Source organism: Paramisgurnus dabryanus, chromosome 2 (assembly GCF_030506205.2).
Source record: "Paramisgurnus dabryanus chromosome 2, PD_genome_1.1, whole genome shotgun sequence".
In the NCBI taxonomy this organism is placed as follows: Eukaryota; Metazoa; Chordata; class Actinopteri; order Cypriniformes; family Cobitidae; genus Paramisgurnus; species Paramisgurnus dabryanus.
The window spans coordinates 27,984,195-28,006,127 of NC_133338.1; the positions used below are offsets into that span (position 1 = coordinate 27,984,195).

A 21,933-nucleotide genomic window follows, 5' to 3' on the forward strand; every position below is an offset into this window, starting at 1 on the left:
ATTGTCTCCCTAACAAGCTAATTATTTAAATCAGGTGTGTTAATTAAGGAGAAATATAAAACATTCTGGAAGGGCGGGGTCCTTGAGGACTAGGGTTGAGAAACATTGACTTAGGGTGTTTAGATTAGCAGATGACAAAACCTTGTAAAGTACCAGAGCTGGGGCACATATCCCCAGGCTGTCACATTCAAAAAATTTATACAAACATGCGTACATGCACAAAACTTTTATGACAAAATGTATTACATGCACAAACTGTTGTGTTAATTATTAATCTGTCTGATATTAAAATTAGTTACAAAAACTGCAGTATATTTGTTTTGTATTCAACTTCATAAAGAATGGCATCTGTTATAAAGAAAAGCATGGGCTTTGAATGCCAAAATAACAAACACGTCATTATAAAGCAAACGACAGACTGCGCTGTAAAGAATTAATGTGAAAGAAAAGAGCAACATCTTCACCTACAGGCAAATGGCTGTAAATGCAGCTTTTATTTATAATTTAAAGGGACATTTCACCCATTTGCATTAAGCTTTGTATAGTTAGAACCCCAGTCATGTTTTTGAATGGTCGTGCATCGTTTCCTCAGTTGTCGCTGAGACAGGAGAAATACAGATTTTAGTGTTGCACTTCCTTCTTTCAATGATGTAAAAATGTATGTTACATTTCGACTACAAATATGACACACTTTCAATAAAGATCAATGTTTCTATGGGTGTAATGCTCCTTTAAACGCACCGACTTGTCCAAAGGTAAAAGCTGTAGAAATGCCTTGTTGAACTAACATTTATAAGTTTAATCAACTTGAAATTGCAATTAATTTAAACTTTCTTGACTAGTGAGAAGTTTATGTAAATTATAAAAATATAGTTGAAATAACTTAAGATGTAATTAATGTAAAGATGTTAATTTTTATAATTTATAGCATACTAGTCAAGATAGTTGAAATTAATCCTTAATTCAAGTAAAGTAAACTTAAAAATTTAAGTGCAACAAGGAATTTATTTTACATAATTTTATAGTGCATCATGGGTAAATCACAAATAAACTGTGTTAAAACCATACTGAAAGTTGTTTTACACATATGCAAGCTTAAATCTGCAGCCTATATATCAAGATGTATATTTGTAGGATTTTGAATTCTCATCAATGTTTTGACACTGTTCAGTCTGTAATTTTTTAAACCATTATCTTTACATTTTTAAATCCATGTAAATTCATGTTACTGATGGTAACCATGTTTTATGTGCTAAAACTAGTATTTCTTCATACTCAGCCAGTTAGAAATTTAATTTCATAAAGGCTCATTGAATTCATTACATTGCTGCAATAAAATATTTTGTGTAGCTGTTACAGATGTTTTAAATATATTAATACACCTTTAAAAGCACAATCCTTACTCACATATCAGAATTGTGATTTATTAAAAGTGACAGAAGTGAGTTATTTACTTTTTAGTCATTTCGATTCCACAATAAAGCTTAATGACAACATTTAAAACAACAGACAGGAAATATCAATCAGCTGTAGCCCTGTGAAATTGGAAAGATACCTTGAAACTATTCAATCGAAGCTTGATTTTTGTAATTCACTTCAGATTTTATGACCAGTAGGTGGTGCTGTTTCCAAACCGACCGGGTGCCCTCAGGTCATGACAATCACTAAATCACTTCAAAGCATTGCTAAGCATTAGCCTCACAAAATCTCTCTTTCCAAAATGGTGAGTTGTGTGCATTTAACTCAGCACAATAAAGAAACTTGAGCAAAATATTTTTAGATCTTCTTTTATTTTGTCTAAAGATAAAATTAAAATAAACATGAACAAACACTATATGCCCCTGCATACCTCCAGGCTTTTTGCAGGTCATCTGTGCAGGTCAGTGATCTACCTGAGCTCTGTGCTTAGTCATAATGACTCCTTATCCCCATGCTCTCTGGTTTCTCACTCCAGAGACAATAGAATTACTTAGTGAGTGTCAAATGTGTGCCGCCTCCCCTTTAAACATCTAACCCCCCTACAAGTAGCCTGGAGTAATACATTGCATGTTCTTCATGATTGTTGATGTTATGAGGTGGGCCCACCTACATAAAATGGGTTACCACCCTAATGTGTTTTCATCTGGAAGATGCCATTTTCACATTATGTAAGTGTTTGCAGATGCTTACTGTGTGCAGTTTTTCACATTCAGAAGATGTCTTTGAAACATTAATATACTGGCCTTACTTTTAGGAACACTGACATTGGTCACTTTTACAATACCAATTACAAATGTTTTCACATGGTTTAGAGTACTATCTAAATATGACAGGTCAATGTGGTAATAGTATAGAATACATAATCAATACATGCAATAAATGATTATGTATATAAACTGACGACAAAACACTTTGGATAGAGAACTACACGTCAGGACTACAATCCCAGTCATTCCAAAATTTATGACGCATTTCCTCCCTTGCCCCACTTTAGTAATCGGCTGCGCTCGGTGAATTCCGTAAGTCGAGAAGGGATTTACTCTAAAGAGGCAGGAGGAGACCGTAGTTTACTGTGCATCGAGGTGTTGTGAGCTTGCAATGAAACTGCGGTAAACAAACTCACCGGTAAGATTCAGCGTACTCGCATTTTAGTCATCTGCGAAATGTGTGGAAAATATTTCGTGATCGCTCTTTGTTTTAATGTGATACGCATTAACATGTGATCATTCTGTGTTGAATGGATTGGGATTTAGAGGTGCGTGGAAATAAGCAGTGTGTGCTGGACAGGGACGTGCTCTCAGAGACCTTATCCGATCTGACATGATACACATGCTTCAACAGTTGTTAATGACGAGATGATTGTATGAATCGATAAAACGCAGTCTATGCGCATTGCTCTTAGTAAGTTTAACAGCAGACCTTTGCCTCTTAAATGCGAAGAGATGATTGTATTTGCATTAAGGCAAATTTTCATGTTTGTGTTGCTCTTATTTTTTCACGAGATCTAGTGGCTGTCTATGAAAGAAAACGTCATTTTTTTTGTATGAATTACACGAGTTTTAAACTTAATGAGTTTTATTTTTTTGGTCTAGCGATTTTTAACTTTTGCGGACTAAAATTGAAAGCCGCCATGTTCAACATCTAATTCAGAAGCTTGTGTGTTTGATAAAACTTTTTTGCTATTTCAGATAACATATTGCAGTTTTTAAGGGACATTTGGTACATATGCTTTAACAGGACAGTAGCGGCTATGATTAAAATAATGAATTCGTTTAACTTACTCATGTTTATGTTTTTAACCAAACGCTATACAAATCCTGTACCCCTCAGTTTAAACTCAATATATCGTTTCACTAATGTTTCCAATTACACTATAAATCACATTTTAACGATAAAACGTGTTTGAACGTTGTAAACTAACATTGAAAACATTCCCCCAAAAACATCACAGGATGAGCTTCAATGGGATTACGTGTTTTTATTTGACGCTTCAGGCACATGCAGCCCATGCTTAAGCCACACCCCTTTGCGTCATCAAATTTAAATACCCCACATGCATAACAACCATATAAACATTATGGTGTTCATTTATCCTTGAGGATGATTTCATTCATTGTTTTAGAAATGTGGTGTTATATTTAAGCAGTTTGTGGCTTTTATGTTGTTGTCATTTAATTTTCGTTGGCAGTGCTGTTTATGCGTTGCAAATTATCATTTTGTGGGAATTTGGCAGACATTTTACATTTCATCTTCAGATTGTTATGACTAGATAGTGATAGACATTTTTGATGAATCATTTGGAGAAGGTTAAAACAATTTTTTTTTTTTTTGACAATTTTTTTTACACTTATGAGTTAATGTAATGAAGTGTGCCAGCTCTTTTCTGTTAAGAGCTCAGATTTGCAGTTTAAGACACATGGTCTTGATAAAGTTTTATGCTCTTGTATCTTTATCGGCACTTTAGATTTTCTGTTCTGCTTTTAAAGTATTACGTTTATCGTGCAGTCGTCTTACTGTCTGCTAACTGTTTAAGTCTGTGTATGGAGTGATGGACTGCTGATGCTGATGAACCCAGTAGCTTGGGAAAAGGCATCAAGTAGAGTAGTGTCTGCTATCCTTTGATAAACTGCAGCTGCTGTTTATCACATCTGTCCCTTTTAATGGTAGTTGCCCATGGGTCATTCCTTTTGGCAAGAATCCTTGTATTCAGGATTCAGCATATACACACACTGTATATGCGAACATGCTTATTGACTTTCTGCTAGTGACTCATCACTTGTCACGTTCTGCACTGCAATACAGTCACATATTTTTCTCTCATAGCTACATGTAGCTACATACTGTAAAAGTAAAAAACATAAAGCAAGTGTGTGCACAAATAAATAAACTTAAATGTAAATATTCTTAGAATCAGTGTATACAAGAAAAGTGTAATCTCTTAAAACTCTATTTACATGATACCAGGCTGGTATTTTGAATTTAAACTTTAAAAAGTCAATTTATTTGGTCCCTTTTCTTTTTAAATTTGAGTATTCCTCTTAATTACTGTTTGTTTTGTTGCACATTCTGGGTTAACACAAGCCTATATAATATATATACATTTGCCTATACAGCTTACACTGGACCACCTACAGGCCTAGTATATTGAGGGACATGTGTTTGTTTATTGCTGAACAGGAATGGAAGCAAGTACACAGGTGTATGTGAGTGCATACTTTTGAGGTTTTTAATTGTCTCAGCACACCTCCCATGTGATGGCCAAACCCACTGTGGCCCAATGTACTATTTTCTAGGATACAATCCAGAGCATCAGAAAGCGTTTCTTGCAGTATTTGAAGGTAGTCATATGTATATTAGTTTTAATATTCACAGTTTATACAAAACTTGCCATGCCAACCTAAGTTTAACCCCCACCCCATATGCAGCAGTTATAATTAGCAGGGGTGTCAGTGGGTGTGTGGTGGTTGTCACATCCTTTAGCTGAAGTCAACGGCATACTAGAGTGATTGCATACTATACTTCCAGATATTACATCGTCATCATTCTTTTTTTAATTCTGACCTATACGTTTACTCAGATCATTGGATACTTCGTCACTCATTGTCCTTTTCTGTTTCTCATTGTTGTGCACTTTTTTGTGAGTGCTGTTGGTGTATTGCATTTGTAGGTATGACCATTAGGATGGTAATGCTTCACAGTAAGATTGTATTTGTTAATATCATTTATGCATTAAACATGAGCTAAAAATGAACAATACAACAACATTTTATAATTCTTCTAGTTCTTGTTAATTTCAGCAATATTTTAACCAAATGCACCTGTTAACATAAGCTAATGCAAAATTAACTAAAATGAACAATTTTATTGACATCGATTAACATTAACAAAGATTATTATATGCTGAAAAACTATATTGACTCATGTTAACTAATTCATTTACTAATAATACCCAAAACCATCTTATTGTCAACTGTTTCTATTTTAAACTACATACAGTAATGATATATAAATATTTATGTTCTAGTTTGCTGAAAAATTGGTTGGGTGCCAAAGTGTTCTTAAATTTTTATTAAAATGAGATTCATTACCTTTCATTTGTAACTTTCTCATTTTATTTTAAGCTTGATGGACTCAAACCTAATAACATTTTATTTATTCAGGCAGACACACAATGTTTTTATAAAAGCCTTGAGGTCTGAGGCCTGCTGTTGCAAAAAAACAGATCCAGGTCAGTCTGATATATCAGGAGCTTCTGCAACTGCTTCTCTTTAGAGTGGTTCACTGAATCATCATGTTCCCCTTTCGTTTGCTGGAAGGGGCTCTTTAAAAAGGTGCTATTCCCAGTGCTAAGGTGCTATGAAGGTTCGAGAAGCCACTGTCACGTGTACACATTCCGCAGGAACGGTAGATGAGTGATCAAAGGAATGTGTTGAATGTCTTCCTTGAAAGAGAGAAATACAGTGGACTTAAGCCAGGATTGTTGTACTAATACATAAAGGACATCTCTCAGGTCATTTGAATGAAACGGTATAGCATGGTGCTAGCAAGGCCAAGAACAAAGTTTGAGTCCTTGGAGATGTATTAACAGATAAATATACCTTCAATGCAATGTCAATCGCTATTTTGTTCTGGCGAACGCATACATTTTGAGGAAACGCATTGTAAAATTCCATACGCTGCTCTCTCTTTAAGTACAGTTCTTCTTTGGGAATACAGCGTAATTTTGCCCTTTGACACAAGGCTCAATATGGTGACATGAAATCAGAGAGTGTGGAGGCTTTTTTGAGCCAGTCTACAGCTGCCTGCATGGGTGGTGTGTATATATGCTTCATGGATGTTTCCCAATTACTTTTATTGTAGAGCTGAACATTTCAATCAGCTCTGAAACTTTTTATAAACTAACTTCGAATCAGTTTGCAATGTGATGATTTGGATTAGAAAGCTGCTTTAATGCTCATGGGCAATAAAATGTTTTCCTTTCATCTTTTTTGGCATGCATACAATTTTAAACTGTGGATAGATATGGGGAGAGGCATAGGTTTAGGTGACTTAAAATAGTTATGATGCAAAAAGAGAAGATGAAGAGCACAATCGGGTGATTCACATGAAATCCAGATTTAGAAGGTGTCCAGCATCAGAATTTTTAAAAGCCCTTGAAGCCAATTATTTTTTTTTTTTTGAACAAGTTCTGAACTTACTATAACCATTATTTTAAGAGGATTTAAGAAATATTTCCTGTAGAATTATTTGCATATTTTAGATGATCATTATCAAAAATTATCATTACCGCAACTATTACATTAAATATATGCATTTACAAACTTATATTTCGGTAATAAGAACTAAACCGTTGTCTAGGCATGACAAACAAAATTTTAACTTTAATCTGGAGAGAAAAAAAGAACTGCTTACCTGGTAACCATCTTGAGTGTCACAGTCAATTATGTCCCTTCCACAACTTTTTTAATATTAGTTCTTTAAGGGCTTAAATAATGATTGAAAATTGTTGCGGAGGATGAGAAAATTGGTCTCGGACACATTTATATTCCTTATTATTGTCTCTACATTTACCAAAGATCACCAAATACCACGTTTCTTTAATGTGAATGTTTATAGTATTACATGCACTGAAGCTTTTAATTTTTTTGAATAATTTTTTAATTATAACTATTTCCATGTCAAAGAACCCAAATCCAGTCATAGACACATTGCGGTAATGAAAATGTTCCCCTTAAATGTGGAAAAAACAACAAAATTGGTTTGTATGATGTCATTTGAAATCATGTGCAAAATAGTGCATGAAGAGATGTTTGAAACTGTATGCTTCTTATTTTGATAGCATCGTTTTTTATTAAAATGTTTCATGACACCTCATAAGTCTAATTTCGTGAGAATCCCCCAATCGTGTTAACGGCGGAGATAATAAAGATTGAACAGCTTCTGTTCACCTGGTTCACCTTTTATTCTGTGTGTCCAATCCATCAACTCATTGCAAGTATTATAAACATGCAAACAAGTTCACTTACGTTTATCTATCTGTAAATATAGCTCAGTGTATATATAGCTTAGCAACACAGTTCTTTAAATGTCTTCCCTGGTCCCAAATGACGGATGGTCTATAAAGTGATCATTGCATGAGTATTTCTTCATCACATGACAGCGTGGGTCTTAATTTTTTTGAAATATTCTTTAAAATAACACATGATTTTTTAATGATAATAACCTTTTAGAAACATACTTACTTTAATTGGTTAATTTGGTTTAATTAGACAATGCATTGTTGGGAAAGCATGACATTTATTTGACACCTATATGGTGATAAATAGTCAGGTTTTCTGAAGAAACAGCAGTGACCTAGGTTTGACTTATATCAAGGATATCAAGGCTTAGTTTAGTTTAAACCACTTTTCATAAATGTTTGTTTGACTGGCAAAACACTACCACACTCATCTTTATGCAGTGTCCAAAATTATCTGTCTCCTAAAAGATAGACAGAATCTCAGCTTACTACTTTCTTGGCCCCTCTCTGTCTTTCTAAAGTTGGAATCTGCCTTGACGAAGAGATGCTAATATTTGCCAACCATCCAGTTGACCTTCACAGCGCCCTGTGTTGAGTTATGAAGATGTTTTGAATTTAGACGTGAACTTCATTTGTTGAGTAAGTTCACATCTGCATCAAAAAACAGTACTTGGCTAATTTTACAAAGGGAATCGTATATAAAAATGAGAATCCACTTTCAGTCAGTCGAGTCTTCTGTTTCAAGTTTTTCCAAACACATTGAGACTAATTGTTTTCAGAGAAACTCCAAATTTCAAGTTCTTTAATGAACAGTTGTGGCCGCTATGCGACATTGCAAGCATTCAAGTTTCCATACAATCCATACATCATATAGCAGACTTTGGAGCCAGGTGTTACCTCCTCACCTCTTAAATCTCTATATAAGGTGATGTGCTGTTTGTTTATGGGTTAGGGGCACACCAGTGGGTTTCCAGCTAAGATCTAGTGTTGTATGGCTGGGTTAACAGGGAAAACCTACCGTGTCCTGCTCTGCGACACCTACCCCCTCTCCTGCCTCTCAAATATGGAGGACTTTTTTTAAAGAGAGTCATGAGAGCCCCAGCTGGATTCTATTACATGTAGACTGCGTAGTACTAATCGAATGTTGAAAATAGCCTTTTATTTGTGCGGCATACTCATGGAGTTCCCTAATGCAGCTAGATGGATAATACCGACCAGAACAAATTATCCAGGCCAATAACTCTTGACTGGCATGTTTACTGGAAGGGAATGCGGTGTATCTTCTGAGGTGTCCCTCCTCGTACGAGACATGACGTCTGTGACCTGATCTTTGATCTGTTACAGCTGTGTGCTCTGAGGTCATAGTTGTGGCTCCGAAAATCATATAATCATCAGCTTAGATGTGGGTAGCGTCACGGCGGCGGTTTCTTCTGGCAATATAAGTCATTTGTTAAACTATGCAAATGATGTTCTAGTGACTACTCGTAGCCTAAATGTGTATATTTGGAGCAGAACATTTGTGATGCTGAATCTAAATGATCTAATTTGTTGTACATGCGGTGTGAGTAATGGCCTCATTAGGCGGCGGTTTTAGTTGCTCATTTATATTCATATACAGCTTTGATTCGTTTTGTTCATTTTTCACTTGAAAGGCTGTTTTGTGATGTTTCTGATGGAGTATGGCATGCAGGGGTGTAGTTTCTGGGGGTGATTGGGAGGAACCCCCCAAAAAAATCTAAGTTACAAAACCATCCCAGTATTTAAACGGTTTAATGAAAACGTATACAGTTGACACTTCAACCCCCCAATGTTTAAACCAAATCTTCACCCTTGTCTCTGATGTGTAGTGTAGTCAGAGTTTAGTTACAAGTTGGGTGTCAGTGTTAATAGAGTCATTAAACCAGATTAAACCAGGTGCTGATTGCCTACTTGGCTGCAGTGGGAGGAGTTTTATTTTATAAATGTTATAGTGTTGCCTGTGAAGTTTTTCTCATGTGATGCATCATGTTTGCTTCCTAACTATAGCTTAGAGAAAATATTATGTGCTAGGGCCGGGTAAAAAACCTATTTCATTGCTAATAAACAATGTTATTTTGTGATTTTGTATAATCCAATGTGTTTGTAAACTGTTGCCTACAATCCATGCGTTTTGTTGTAGTCCAAGAAAAGAGATTTACGTTGGAGATGATAACTTGTGTCATTGTTTACTTTGGGTTATGTACCTTTTTGCATATTGTTAACATGTACTAATACACACTTACACACTAAAGGAAATCTAAAAACGTGAATCGGACAATATGTGCTCTTTAAACTAAATATTAATTCATGAAGTCCCTGAATCAATTCTGTTTGTGCATGCTTTACTTTAGGGAGGGCTTGTAAAGAGTGCCAGATGGCCTGCGGCAAGCAAAAACGATGACTGAACTATCACTTGCATGCTTGGTCCAGTGCAACATTGTCATGGAAGTTTATTGTTCTGCATGTGTTTTATTCCTTGCCAATTTAAATATTTAATGCTGGGTTCACGTTCCCTCGTGCTTGAATCCGCATATTTAAATAAAATTATAAAAAAATTCCACAATTATCCTTGTAAACCTTGTAGTCTGTTGTGTAAATGTGAACAATTCAGAAAGAAAGCAGATGTGTAACAGTGCGGACTCAGTGACAGCACACCAAATAAATTGTAATAAAATAAGGATTATCGATATTGAATTGAATAGAAATAAAAAACGAAACCGTACACAAAGAATCAAATAGCCAAATTGGTCGCAAGTCCCATCCCTACTACAGTATGTGGCATATTGGATTCTAACTACCTTTTCCCCCGGTTTTACAGACGAGGCTTAAGGCTAGTCCTAGACTAAGACACGTTTGAGCTTTCTCAACTGAAAATAACTTGCACACAAAGTTTTTGTGCCATTGATTTGCCTCAAGATACACACTAGTAACACATTTTTCTGAGGCATGTTTATAAAAAAATGCTTCAACGTCATAATTTAACTAAGGCTTAGTCCTGGCTTTAGCTAAGCCTTGTCTGTGAAACCAGGCCTTTGGGGGGGTTCAATGGTATTTCATGCATTCTGACATATTAACACAGTTTAAGAGTTGGATTCGTTATGCTTAACATAGGCAAAGTGTCAAAAAAAAAAAAACAGTGGGGCATGTTACAGAGTATTTCTGTGCCAGATGCACTTCGCCAGGGTTCGTACAAGCTTTGGAAAGTATTTTGAACACTGTTAATTCTTGCGTATCATGGGTAAACCTTACATATAATTTCTTTTTTTGGGGCACTTCCCCTGAAAAAAAGGATGCCCACACATCAATCAGCAGGAGAGCGAGAAACAAGGACACTAGAAGTCACAGGCATCACCTCACATGACAGCATTGTTTTATATCAAGACTCAACAATGGCATGAAAGAAGAAGAAGTGTGTTTTTGGATGTAACTTAAGGAAAAGTAAGCCAGCATTATGGAAACAATTGATAGTTTGTTTATCTGGGGTAGCAGCAGAGTTTTGCGTCTGTGTTTAACGCTGGATTTTGTTGAAAAGTCCCAACCGGGTCATGAGTTGCAAGCGGTTAGTAAGACTTCTGTGTTATGTTGGAAATAGGCGCGTAAGTGTATATAAACTACACGAACATGTATTGAATCATAAGTTATCCAGTTTTGTATACAGTGTTGCTTGGCTCATGACTCGCTCCTCCTACAACTCGTGACTCCTCCTTCTGAATTTTATTGTACGTTATCGGAAAGATAGAAAGGTACTCCAGATTAACATCAGATATGCAGAAACAGTGTGTTGTGGGAGCTTTAAGATTCAAGAAAAGGATCATGTTAGTTTTAATGCTACACTGCCCTTTGTTTGGACTTTAAATACTTACGGCTTTGGGAAAAGTGTCAATCGCAAAAACGTTAATTTCAGAATTGAGCACTAAAGTCATCACTATAGCTTGAGTTTCTGTACAGGATTTTTTCCCGCAACACATGCATTTACCCCTGTTTAAACAATATCACGCTGTTTGACGGCTTAAGCTAAGAAGAATCATTTGTTTATCCACCCGATATGTAAAAAATTGAATCATTACCTTAAAGACACACGTCATCTACTATAAAACCAGAACATTCTGCAGGCTGTTCAGAGTTTCTGCAGAATATTGTAAACTGAATCAGGCAGAACCGAGAGTTGCTAACATGTAGTTAACAGCTAACTAACAGCATAATTAAATTAGCTTAAATATTTAATAACTCAACCTTCAAGTTGCTAGGTAAAGATTTGTGAATGGCAGGCGCTCTAATTCTGCAGAAATCTGCACCATGCACAGATTCTGTGAGCTTGGCGATGGTTTACTAACTGCATCTCAGTCTGTATCCTTACTATCAGTTTTTCAAGCCTGAAAGCTTTCAGTAGAGTTGCTGATCCAGCAGCAATGATGCCTGTCTTTACATTGCTAGGCTGGCTAACTGCTAAGAGTCAACTGATCCATGTCAGCAGCACCTTCACCTATGAATGGTTGAATAGAATTCATATCAGCCAGCTATTGGGAGATATTGGGGTGGGTATGCTATATGCTTACTGTAGGCGTCCATGTGAGTTGCAGAATAAAAAAGAAAGCGATGATATATTTAACGTATATGGCACCCACAACTAAATAAATGTAAGCATTTAGAGATGTTATTTAGTTAACATTTATTAATGTATTTGAAATATTTAAATAAAAATCACAGTTTTCGATTTTGTGTGTACGTTCACAAACTGAAGTGGGTCCACCCATGCAGGGGAGGCCAAGAGATTGACATGGGGCATAGGTGTGTTTACCATCATAGGAAGCCAATTAGGGGTGTGCATTGGCACTGCCCTCACAATTCGATTCAATTACGATTCACCAGGTAACGATTCAATTCGATTCTACGATGCTTCAGAATTCTATTGTACACAACAAGGCAAATTTTTAATTAGTCAAGTGCAACTATTCTCAACAAAAACGGAAGCTTAGAAGCTTTAAGACAATGCCAATTATATACCCGAGATGAGAGTTTACACACAGCGTAAGTCTTGTCTAGTTTCCCATTAACTTCGTAGAATCCGATATGTGCCCATATGTCCACGTTCCATGGAAAAGGGTGCGTTTTTATTTACCCGTCTATCACTGTCATTTCTCTCCGCCTCAGCCATCTTGATTGTTGTTGTTGTTATGCCCCCGGAAGTAATTGAAACTTCACAACTTTATTGTCCACTTGAGGCCAGAAAATAAACAGTGACATATTCGATTATGGCACTTTGCTGCATCAATGCTGAATCGTGCATGCTCGCATTGCTATGCATTGCCGAATCAATTACTTTTGACACCCCTAAAGCCAATCAGAAACCAGTAATGCCCAGTTCCTGTATCGATCAATAAATTATCAATCAATGATAGCCAGAGCTAGAGATGCAGCGATACCGATACTGGTATCGGGTATCGGCCTCGATACCACATTTTCTAAAGTACTCGTACTCGTTAAAAGTCCCCCGATACCAGGGATCGATACCACGGTCTGAGAAATGTCTATGTTTGAGCGGCGTGTAAGGGGTTAATGCCTCTTGTGTTGTCCAAAGAGGCAGAGTTTACAACAAACTGGAAAACTAGTCCCTTGTTTTTTTGTTAAATTATATGACTAAAGCTGTTACCTGTAAATTTAAATCATGTTTTTTATTAAGTACTCGGTATCGGTATCGGCAAGTACTGAAATGCAAGTACTCGTACTCGTACTCGTATTCCAAAAAAGTGGTATCGGCGCATCCCTAGCCAGAGCGAATCCTGCTTAAACACAGCAGAGGCTTATTATTTATAGGATCTTACAATAGATGCATTAAAAGCAGGGTAGGCTGAGGATTGTCATGCCAACCGTACTAGTAACAGCCTTGGCTGTTGGTCTCTCAATCCTCCCTAGGCATCATACTTTCCCATTTCCTACATCGGTATTTCTCTCTTTCTTCTCGTCTGTCCCTATTTATCAGAATGCTGTCTGCAACAGTCAGCAGTTTATGAACATTTCATCTTTCAATATTTCATTTTCCAGTGTTTTTCTATAGTGCTGCATTTGGGAATTATCAACTTAAAAAAATTAAGTATTTTGGTTCAGTGGTCTTTAATAGTTCTCTATTGGCTTAAATTACAAAGAGCTGATTTGATTATAGACTACGAGTGAATTTCTTGTGGGTTTTGCTGCATTCTTGTCAGAGCAGTGCTTTGAAGGACCATATTTGTGTCTGTATTTTGGCCAAGGTTTGTAATGTTCTCCTCATCACTTGCATGAAATAAACATGGGACTTGTTCCTTTATTTTACAAAATTATTTGGAAGCACCACGTTGGTGACCCCTGCACCAGAGTGTACCAAAGTGCATCCTATGGTATAGTGGTATATACTAGTATGCAGATGCTATGTATGCTTATGAGCACTACTACTATATAAAAAACCTGTGTATTTACAAAATAACTTGATGATCAACCAGTAGATCATAGTGTAAACTTTTTTTACACTAATTTAATCTCAACACACACTCAAAAATTGTATACCTTATAATGCGTTTTGGATAAACAAGTCTGCCCAAATGCATACATTTGAATGTAAATAGTGTGTCTGCATTGCTGGTTGCGTGTGTGAGGTTGATGTGGTTCATAAGTTTCGAGTACATTAGTCTCCACTAGACTCTTGTTGAACTCTGTGGTGGCTGTATGACAGCAGCTGCAGCACAGATGTTTCTACCACTCAATGAGGTCAGTTACCGCACTTATGATGCAATTCAATATAGTGGCATCAGCTCTGGTTTCCTGGCCAATTGCATCCCCGATGGGTGGTTGAAAAAACATGGATAAATAACACCAAAATGGTTTACATTGCCCACACTGTACCCACTGAAATCATCACACCATAGGATTTTAAAGAGCTAGCTTCTTTTTCATTTTCTGATTCATCTTCTGACTGTCTTCATACATTCATTTTTCTTGATATGTTTCTTCAAGGCTCTTAAAAGAGTATTTTCTTGTGTACATTTTAAACAGTTTTCTTAAGCTAAGGTGGATGGATGGATAGAAGGCTAGATGAATAGATAGGTGGGTGGATGGATTGGATGGATGGATGGCACAAAGATCATCATTAAAGTAATTTAAAATTACTCCAGTGGGTTTATACATGTCTTCTGAAGTAAAATGATTTATTTGCGAGAGACAACAATTTATATTTTGAGCTTATTAGCTTATTAGTGTGGACGTCACGTCACACAACCATGGAAGCATACAGATCAGTGAAGTAAATTTAATTATGGTGAGACAACTCATTGGCTTTAATGACTAGTTATGCATGTTCCTTCCTTTCAAGAACCAATTAGATTTGGTGTAACTGACGTCATACATGTGTATCTGGGATGACACGAGGGTAAGTTAATTATAAAATAATTTTCATGCTTTGATGAACTATTCCTTTAATAAGCTTACTTAGCAGTTTAGTGTCAGTTCTTGACTTTTAAGAGCATTTATAGATTTCTGGCCTTGTCTTAGCTTTGTAATGAGATCTTTAGTAGATGGACTTGGGTTAATTACTCCATTAATTTCTTATGGGGCTGTAACCAACAGACTTTAAATAAGCCGCTTTACCTTTCTCTTTTTAAACTAATTTGTTCTGGCTTCAGTCTGATGTGGCAAATGAGAATAACATTTGCGCTGAATAGCCTTCTGTGATTGTAGCATCTATACCAACAATTTAGCAATCCTCTTCTATTGGCCGCAGGCATGATGGAAAAGGAAATGTTTAGCTATTATGTGGGTTAGGGGATGAACCTTGTCATGTCCTTTTCAAAATTAAACAGGAGACCTTTCTGTGACTGTTGTTTCATTTATCTTTTGATGAGTTGAAACAAATGTTTCAATAAAGTAATTTGTAAAACATTCATTCTTTGTTGATCTGTTTGCCTGTCTGACACATTCTTCCTTTTTCTCCAAAGCTGTGAAGATCTGCAGGGGCTTCAGAGTCATTTACGCCTCAAAATTACGGTGAGATCAAACCCTATGTTCTTCTTTAGAAAGTTTTTTTTACCGTTTGACTCTTCGTTTACACGAAACCATGCAAATTTTTGAAGGCGGGTTTGAGACTGCACGTTTTTGATACGGACGCTTTGTTGTATCTGTGTATATTTTATAAACTGGAATCTGTAATAATTGTGACGTCATGCGCATAATAAATGCGCGAGTATAACCAAAACAAAAATGGCGGCCTTCAGAACGGTGTTTGTGCTGCTCAAGAATACTGTTTATTAACATTTCCAACAAAGTTTTAAAAACTTTTTTGCGCTTTTTACTCCAGGTTCACTTGCAGTAATAACCCTACCTGTAATATGGCATATTTAAAGTGCACCTGTTTCATTGCTTAAAAATAACATTGTTATTTTGTGTATTTGGTAAAATACAATGTGTTCGTGTGGTTTATGGTTCAAAAACGCATTATTTTCCACATATCGTACATTTTTGTAGCTCCAGATTTCCCTGTCTTTTTAAAACGCACTGATTTTGTACAAAACTCATCGATTTATAAAGTGCTTTGTCCCTACTTGGCCAGCTAATCTCTGTACGTTGTGATTGGCCTGAATACGTCTGACGTCAGCTGGAAATGTGACGCTCCTTACCATGTTTGAAAGATTCGGTCACAATGCAATAATTTACTTGGGGGCTGTCCACACGGAGACGTTTGGCGTTTCGTCCACACGGATCCGGCGTTTTGGGAGACTGGAACCGCTATTTTTTTAAACCTGGTCCTAAAGTGGATAAATCTGAAATCGACACCCTTGTGGTTTCGTGTGTACAGCCAATCCATATATTTTGTGAAGCGAAAACGTCATCACATCACGCGTCGGCAGCGTCACACGTAACAGCAACAACAATAATGGCGGACTACATGATTGTGTTCGTGCTACAGAAGCTACTAAGCCTACTAGCTTTATTACAGCAAAATCTATTGCTTCTATGCAATTGTGGTGAGCAACATGCGATAATGGACAACACCAAACGCCACATGCTCTTAGATCCACCACGGAAGACAACCAGGAGAAAGACTCCGCTCTTGCTCTTGAAATTGTTGCGTTCGTCATCACTTCTTCTTCTTGGTTTGTATACAGCGCGCAAGGTTATACGCATGCTCAAAGTCTTCTTCTCCGTGTATAGTGTATATCTGTGGCAGAATTACAGAGCCCCATACTGGTCTGGCATACATACTACACCGCTTTCAGTCGGTTTCAGTGGTTTCGAGTGTGCGCAGATATTTCTTGAGATGACGCCGTGTTTACTGATGATTTTTTTAGAACGAGGAAAAAAAATAATCGGATAGGGAATGCACCGGCTTCGTGTGGACAAAGCTTTACACTCGGTTCATGTCTGTTCAAACTTGAACTTTTGTGATGGGTGGAGTTTAGCAGTATAATGATATTTCAGTAGCTTTTAGTTCCCATAGCAACATTTTCGGCAGACATGACTCAATATGACTGTATGGGGGAATTTGGCAGCTGAGTCTCACTGATATATGGCAGAAGATGTGTCGATTGACCTGCTGCATGAGTGTATATTCATAACCGTAAGATCATGGGTGAGTAATCAGGCATGTATGTCAGTCTGCTAACCTGAATGTAGCTTGTTCTCTTGTTGGAGGTCTATAAATGGAAGAGCATTCTCCGGAGTGTTGTAATGTCTTAGGATCTCTAGACCCACCAGTGGGACAGTTGACTCAGTGCTGTATGATCTGTATGGCTGGAAACATTGAATACAGAATGCTTTGGACGGTTTATACCTGATAGGACAGGAACTTTTTCAGCTTTTTGTGTGGATATAATAGTTGGATTTGAACACCTCAAATGGCTCTCTGCTTGCCCCTTTAACTCCCGCCTGACAATGTTCAAACTATTTAAAACTCATGCCACTGTTTGAGGCAGATGTTAAAGGGATAGTTAACCCAAAAAAGAAAATTCTGTCATTTTCTCATCCTCATGTTGTTCTAAATCTGTATGAATTTCTTTTTTCTGATGAACACATTTTGATAAATGGTGGTAAGCACACAGGTTATTGTAACCACTGACTTCCATAGTAGGAAAACAAATATTTTGGAAGTATTGGGATAAATGATAGTAAGCACACAGTTGACGATTTCCACTGTATTTGTTTTTCCTATTATGGGGGTCAATGGTTACAATCAGATGTGTGCTTACTATCATTTTTCAAAATATCTTCTTTTGTGTTCATCAGAAAAAGAAATTCATACAGGTTTTGAATAACATGAGGATGAGAAAATGGGTGAATTATCCCTTTAACATTTCAGACCGGTCAAAGCACCACAGAGGACCATTTGAAATGTCAGCCTGCAAATTTGAGTTGTTTTTACACATTAAACAGGTATAGAAGATATCTCAAGGTTTAAGAAATACTGCACTACACACTTCACTTTTAAAGGAGGTGACATGCAAGAGGGTGTTTATTAAAATGATGACCACCAAAGTAACCTTTACCATATCTAAAATAATTTACATTTAAATATTGTAGCAACTATTACATTTCCAGCAGTGCTGTTCTCAGTCTATATATATCTCTCAAACAGTTCAAAGCTCTACAGCTTGTCCCTGGCATACTGGTTCAGATCACTAATGCCAACATTCTGTGTGCCAACTGTGTACAAGGGCATCCTCCGTCGTCACCAGGGACACATACAGACTAAAGATGAGCTTTATCCAGTTAAATCCTAATAATTCAGATTCCGTCAAGTTCATGTTTATAGTGCTGATTTTTGAAGTGACACCATTGAATTGTAAAAGCTATAACTTTAGATTTCTCTCTATGTTCCAGCCAGACTGTCACAGTGAAACTCGATCCTCTGTTTGGATTATGTTGTGTGTCTGTGACTCTGTGTATGTGTGTTACACTAGACCTTGTTTCATTAATGTGTAGTTTGAATAGTGTTGAAAGTGTATGTGCAGCTGACAGAGTTCAGGTGTTAAAAGTAAAGAGACGTGTTTTGTGAGTGTATGTGTGTGGGAGAGAGAGAGCTGATGGACAGAATCCAGATGTCTAGTTAATAAAACAAGATGATAAGAATAGATGTCAAACGGGAGTATTAGTTATAATGCATGCACTTTAAAAGGACAAACGCACACACACATACACACGTTGGCGTATTTGTTTTACGGGGAAGCATTACGCAATGCATTTTATACTGTAGGGGAGAGTAGGGCACGACCTAACGCTTTTTGGCTCAATCATTCAAAAAATATTTGAGTTTGATTCATTATATTTTTACACAAGCAACACACACATCTCTGCTACAAATGAACATTTGAAGTTTGTTTCTAGTACTTACCGTTCTTGGAAAATTACACCAAACGTGAGAGAAGTGCAAACGTTACAACTTACCCCATAGGTGGGGTTAATTGTAACAGGCAGGGGGTTAGTTGTAACACCTGCTAGAAATTAAGTTTGCAGGCAAATATTTCAATACTATTTTGTCTATATACTTGAAGTGGATATTGTTTATATATCTGTCTATAATAGACGGGTATCCACACTGTATTCATTCATTCAGCCCTTTTCTAACAATTGTTCAATTATAAATGGATAAAAATGTATGAATATGTGAGAAAAAGCAGCACAATTATGATAAAATATGTTTTATGTGTGACCCAGTCTGTAATAACCATACAACATTTAAAAAAAATCTAATTCTGATTTTAGCCATTCATTTCATTATGATTTCAATCTTTGATGTGACCTTATTCAATCAATAATATAGATATGAACAAAAATAAATTTGAAACACTCAACTTTTTGTGCAACATTGTAAACAGTCCGTGTTACAACTAACCCGGCGTTAGTTTTTGCCCCGCGCACCCCTTACAAACTATATATATTCGTTTTCCCTAACCCCACCCTACCCCAGTCCCTAACCCCAACCATCACAAAAATCTATGAAAAGTACAATTTTTACTATGTTTTTAAGCCGTTCAGTTTATGGGGACATGGAAACCATGTTTATAGCATAGTAAACATGTCATTATACACTATTCATGTTACACTATTCACTATTCCCTGTAAACCACATATACAAACACACACACACCCCATACATTGATTTGGTCATATTAGAGGCATATTAAAGGCGGGGTGCGTGATTTTTGAAAAACACTTTGGAAAAGGGAATTGCCAATCAGCAGTAAGTGGTGTGTCTAGTAACCGTCATTGTTGCGTATTTGTGTGGCGGGTCTATCAAAATAAAGGTCCAGAGTCTATTGGGGTAGTTACGTGCTTGTTTAGGTGATTTAAAATGTCAACATTGGCTTTCAGAGATCATGCACCCTGCCTTTAATAATCATTAAAGCAAGACAAACAATTGCAATATGATTTCTATCTTTATAAATGTATTGCAGTCTCCTAAACCCACACACAATCTCTTTATTTTATGTTTGCCTCATCTGTCTCTCTTGTCCCTCTTGTCCATCTCTATACAGGTGTGGACTGGTTGTAATACTTGAGTTGGCAGGATGGTGGTGCTGTCTCTGAAGATCTGTGTGAGACAGTGTAATGTGGTGAAGACTATGCAGTTTGAGCCGTCAACGGCTGTGTATGACGCATGCAGAGTCATCAGAGAGAGGGTACCAGAAGCCCAGACAGGACAAGGTGGGAATTGCCTTATTGTTTTCTCAGTATCAGCATTTGCGTGTATGCATTTGTGAGACGCTTATACAAAGCAACTTGTAGTGCATTTATTGGGACATATTTTCTTAGGTGCATTTAGTGTACCTTAGTGTGTTACCAGCTTCATGCCAACTACAACAACCTAATTAATATGCATTTTTCACAAAATGTACACAGTACATGCTCTAATCTGTTGTTTTTCAGCATCAGAATATGGGCTGTTTCTATCAGATGAGGACCCCAGGAAGGGCATCTGGCTGGAGGGTGGCCGGGCGCTGGATTATTACATGCTGAGAAATGGGGTACAGCCTTTGATGTTTTATGTGTTGGTTCCAGCTGATTTTACTCATGCCAAAAGCTCTGTGATCTGTCTCTGCACGACTGACACTTTCTTGTGCTGAAATATGAGAAGGATTTGGAGGTCAATCTTAATACCACTCTAGGTCATTTCAATGTTTTGTGCATATAAGTGAAACTGGAAAGGCTTCTCTTGGCCTCTACACTTACTGACAGTAGCTAATGCCATATGATTGAAGACAAGCATTGGTCACACAGCACTGTGTGGACTGTGTTTGTTAAGGCTCTCTACTTGTACTATGAAGTGTTTTATTTAAGGATAAAACAGATAAGTGTGTTTAGCTGATGATTAGTGTGTTTAAAGAAGGCTTGATGAATAGGAGTTTTTCTCTCAAAGCATTTTATTGTCTCTTTCGTAAATACACTCAACTATCTTTCCTAGATACTCAGCACACAACATTGTCTGGGGTTATGTTGTCTGTCTGTCCTTTTCTTTCACTTGTACACACACAGTTTCATTTCCTTCTCCTCTTTTTTAGGACATACTGGAGTATAAGAAAAAACAAAGACCTCAAAAGATAAAAATGCTGGACGGGGCAGTTAAAACTATCATGGTGGACGATTCCAAAACTGTGGGAGAGCTGCTTGTCACTATCTGCAGTAGAATAGGCCAGTGATACTTGTTGAGTCTTTACTAAATTGAATATATAAAAAAAAATTATTACATTTTGAAACCATTATCATGGAAAATGAAGTTTTGTCATGTTTTTTCCTAAAACATTAAATTCGTTAAAGGAATATTCCATTTTCTTTAAAGAAAAATCCAGATAATTTACTCAGCACCATGTCATCCAAAATGTTGATGTCTTTCTTTGTTCATTCCAGAAGAAATTATGTTTTTTGAGGAAAACATTGCAGGATTTTTCTCATTTTAATGGACTTTTAATAGAGCCCAACATTTAACACTTAACAGTTTTTTTCAACGGAGTTTCAAAGGTCTATAAACGATCCCAAACGAGGCATAAGGGTCTTATCTAGCAATACGATTGTCATTTTTGACAAGAAAAATAAAAAATATGTACTTTTAAACCACAACTTTTCGTGTAGGTCCGATCCAGCAACGTTAATGCGTAGTGACGTAGGGAGGTCACGTGTTACATATATATAACGCACATTTGCGGACCATTTTAAACAATAAACTGCCACAAAGACATTAATTAGTATCAGTCGACATACAACAACCTAGGAACGGTCCTCTTTCAAGACGCTTGTAAACACTGGGGCGGAGTTTCGCGTTCGTCCTCTGTGACCTCTTGACGTCATGACGTATTGCGTGGGGTCAGCTGGCTCATCACGACCGGATCTACATGACGAGAAGTTGTGGTTTAAAAGTGTATATTTGTTATTTTTATTGTCAGAAATGACAATCGTATTGC

The 21,933-nt window shown here is 36.8% G+C and overlaps 1 protein-coding gene across 2 annotated transcripts in view; it reads left to right on the forward strand.

Annotated features, from left to right (window-relative positions):
- The first annotated feature begins 2,481 nt into the window (after positions 1-2,481).
- Positions 2,482-21,933, forward strand: part of tln2a (talin 2a) — a 51,204-nt gene continuing 31,752 nt past the window's right edge. For both annotated transcript variants that reach the window (XM_065267766.2, XM_065267767.2), the window contains exons 1-5: positions 2,482-2,604; positions 15,481-15,529; positions 20,014-20,182; positions 20,405-20,502; positions 21,037-21,166. In XM_065267766.2, coding sequence (XP_065123838.1) covers positions 20,047-20,182; positions 20,405-20,502; positions 21,037-21,166 — 364 coding nt within the window. In that variant the 5' untranslated portion in view covers positions 2,482-2,604; positions 15,481-15,529; positions 20,014-20,046. The remainder of the gene's footprint in view (positions 2,605-15,480; positions 15,530-20,013; positions 20,183-20,404; positions 20,503-21,036; positions 21,167-21,933) is intronic.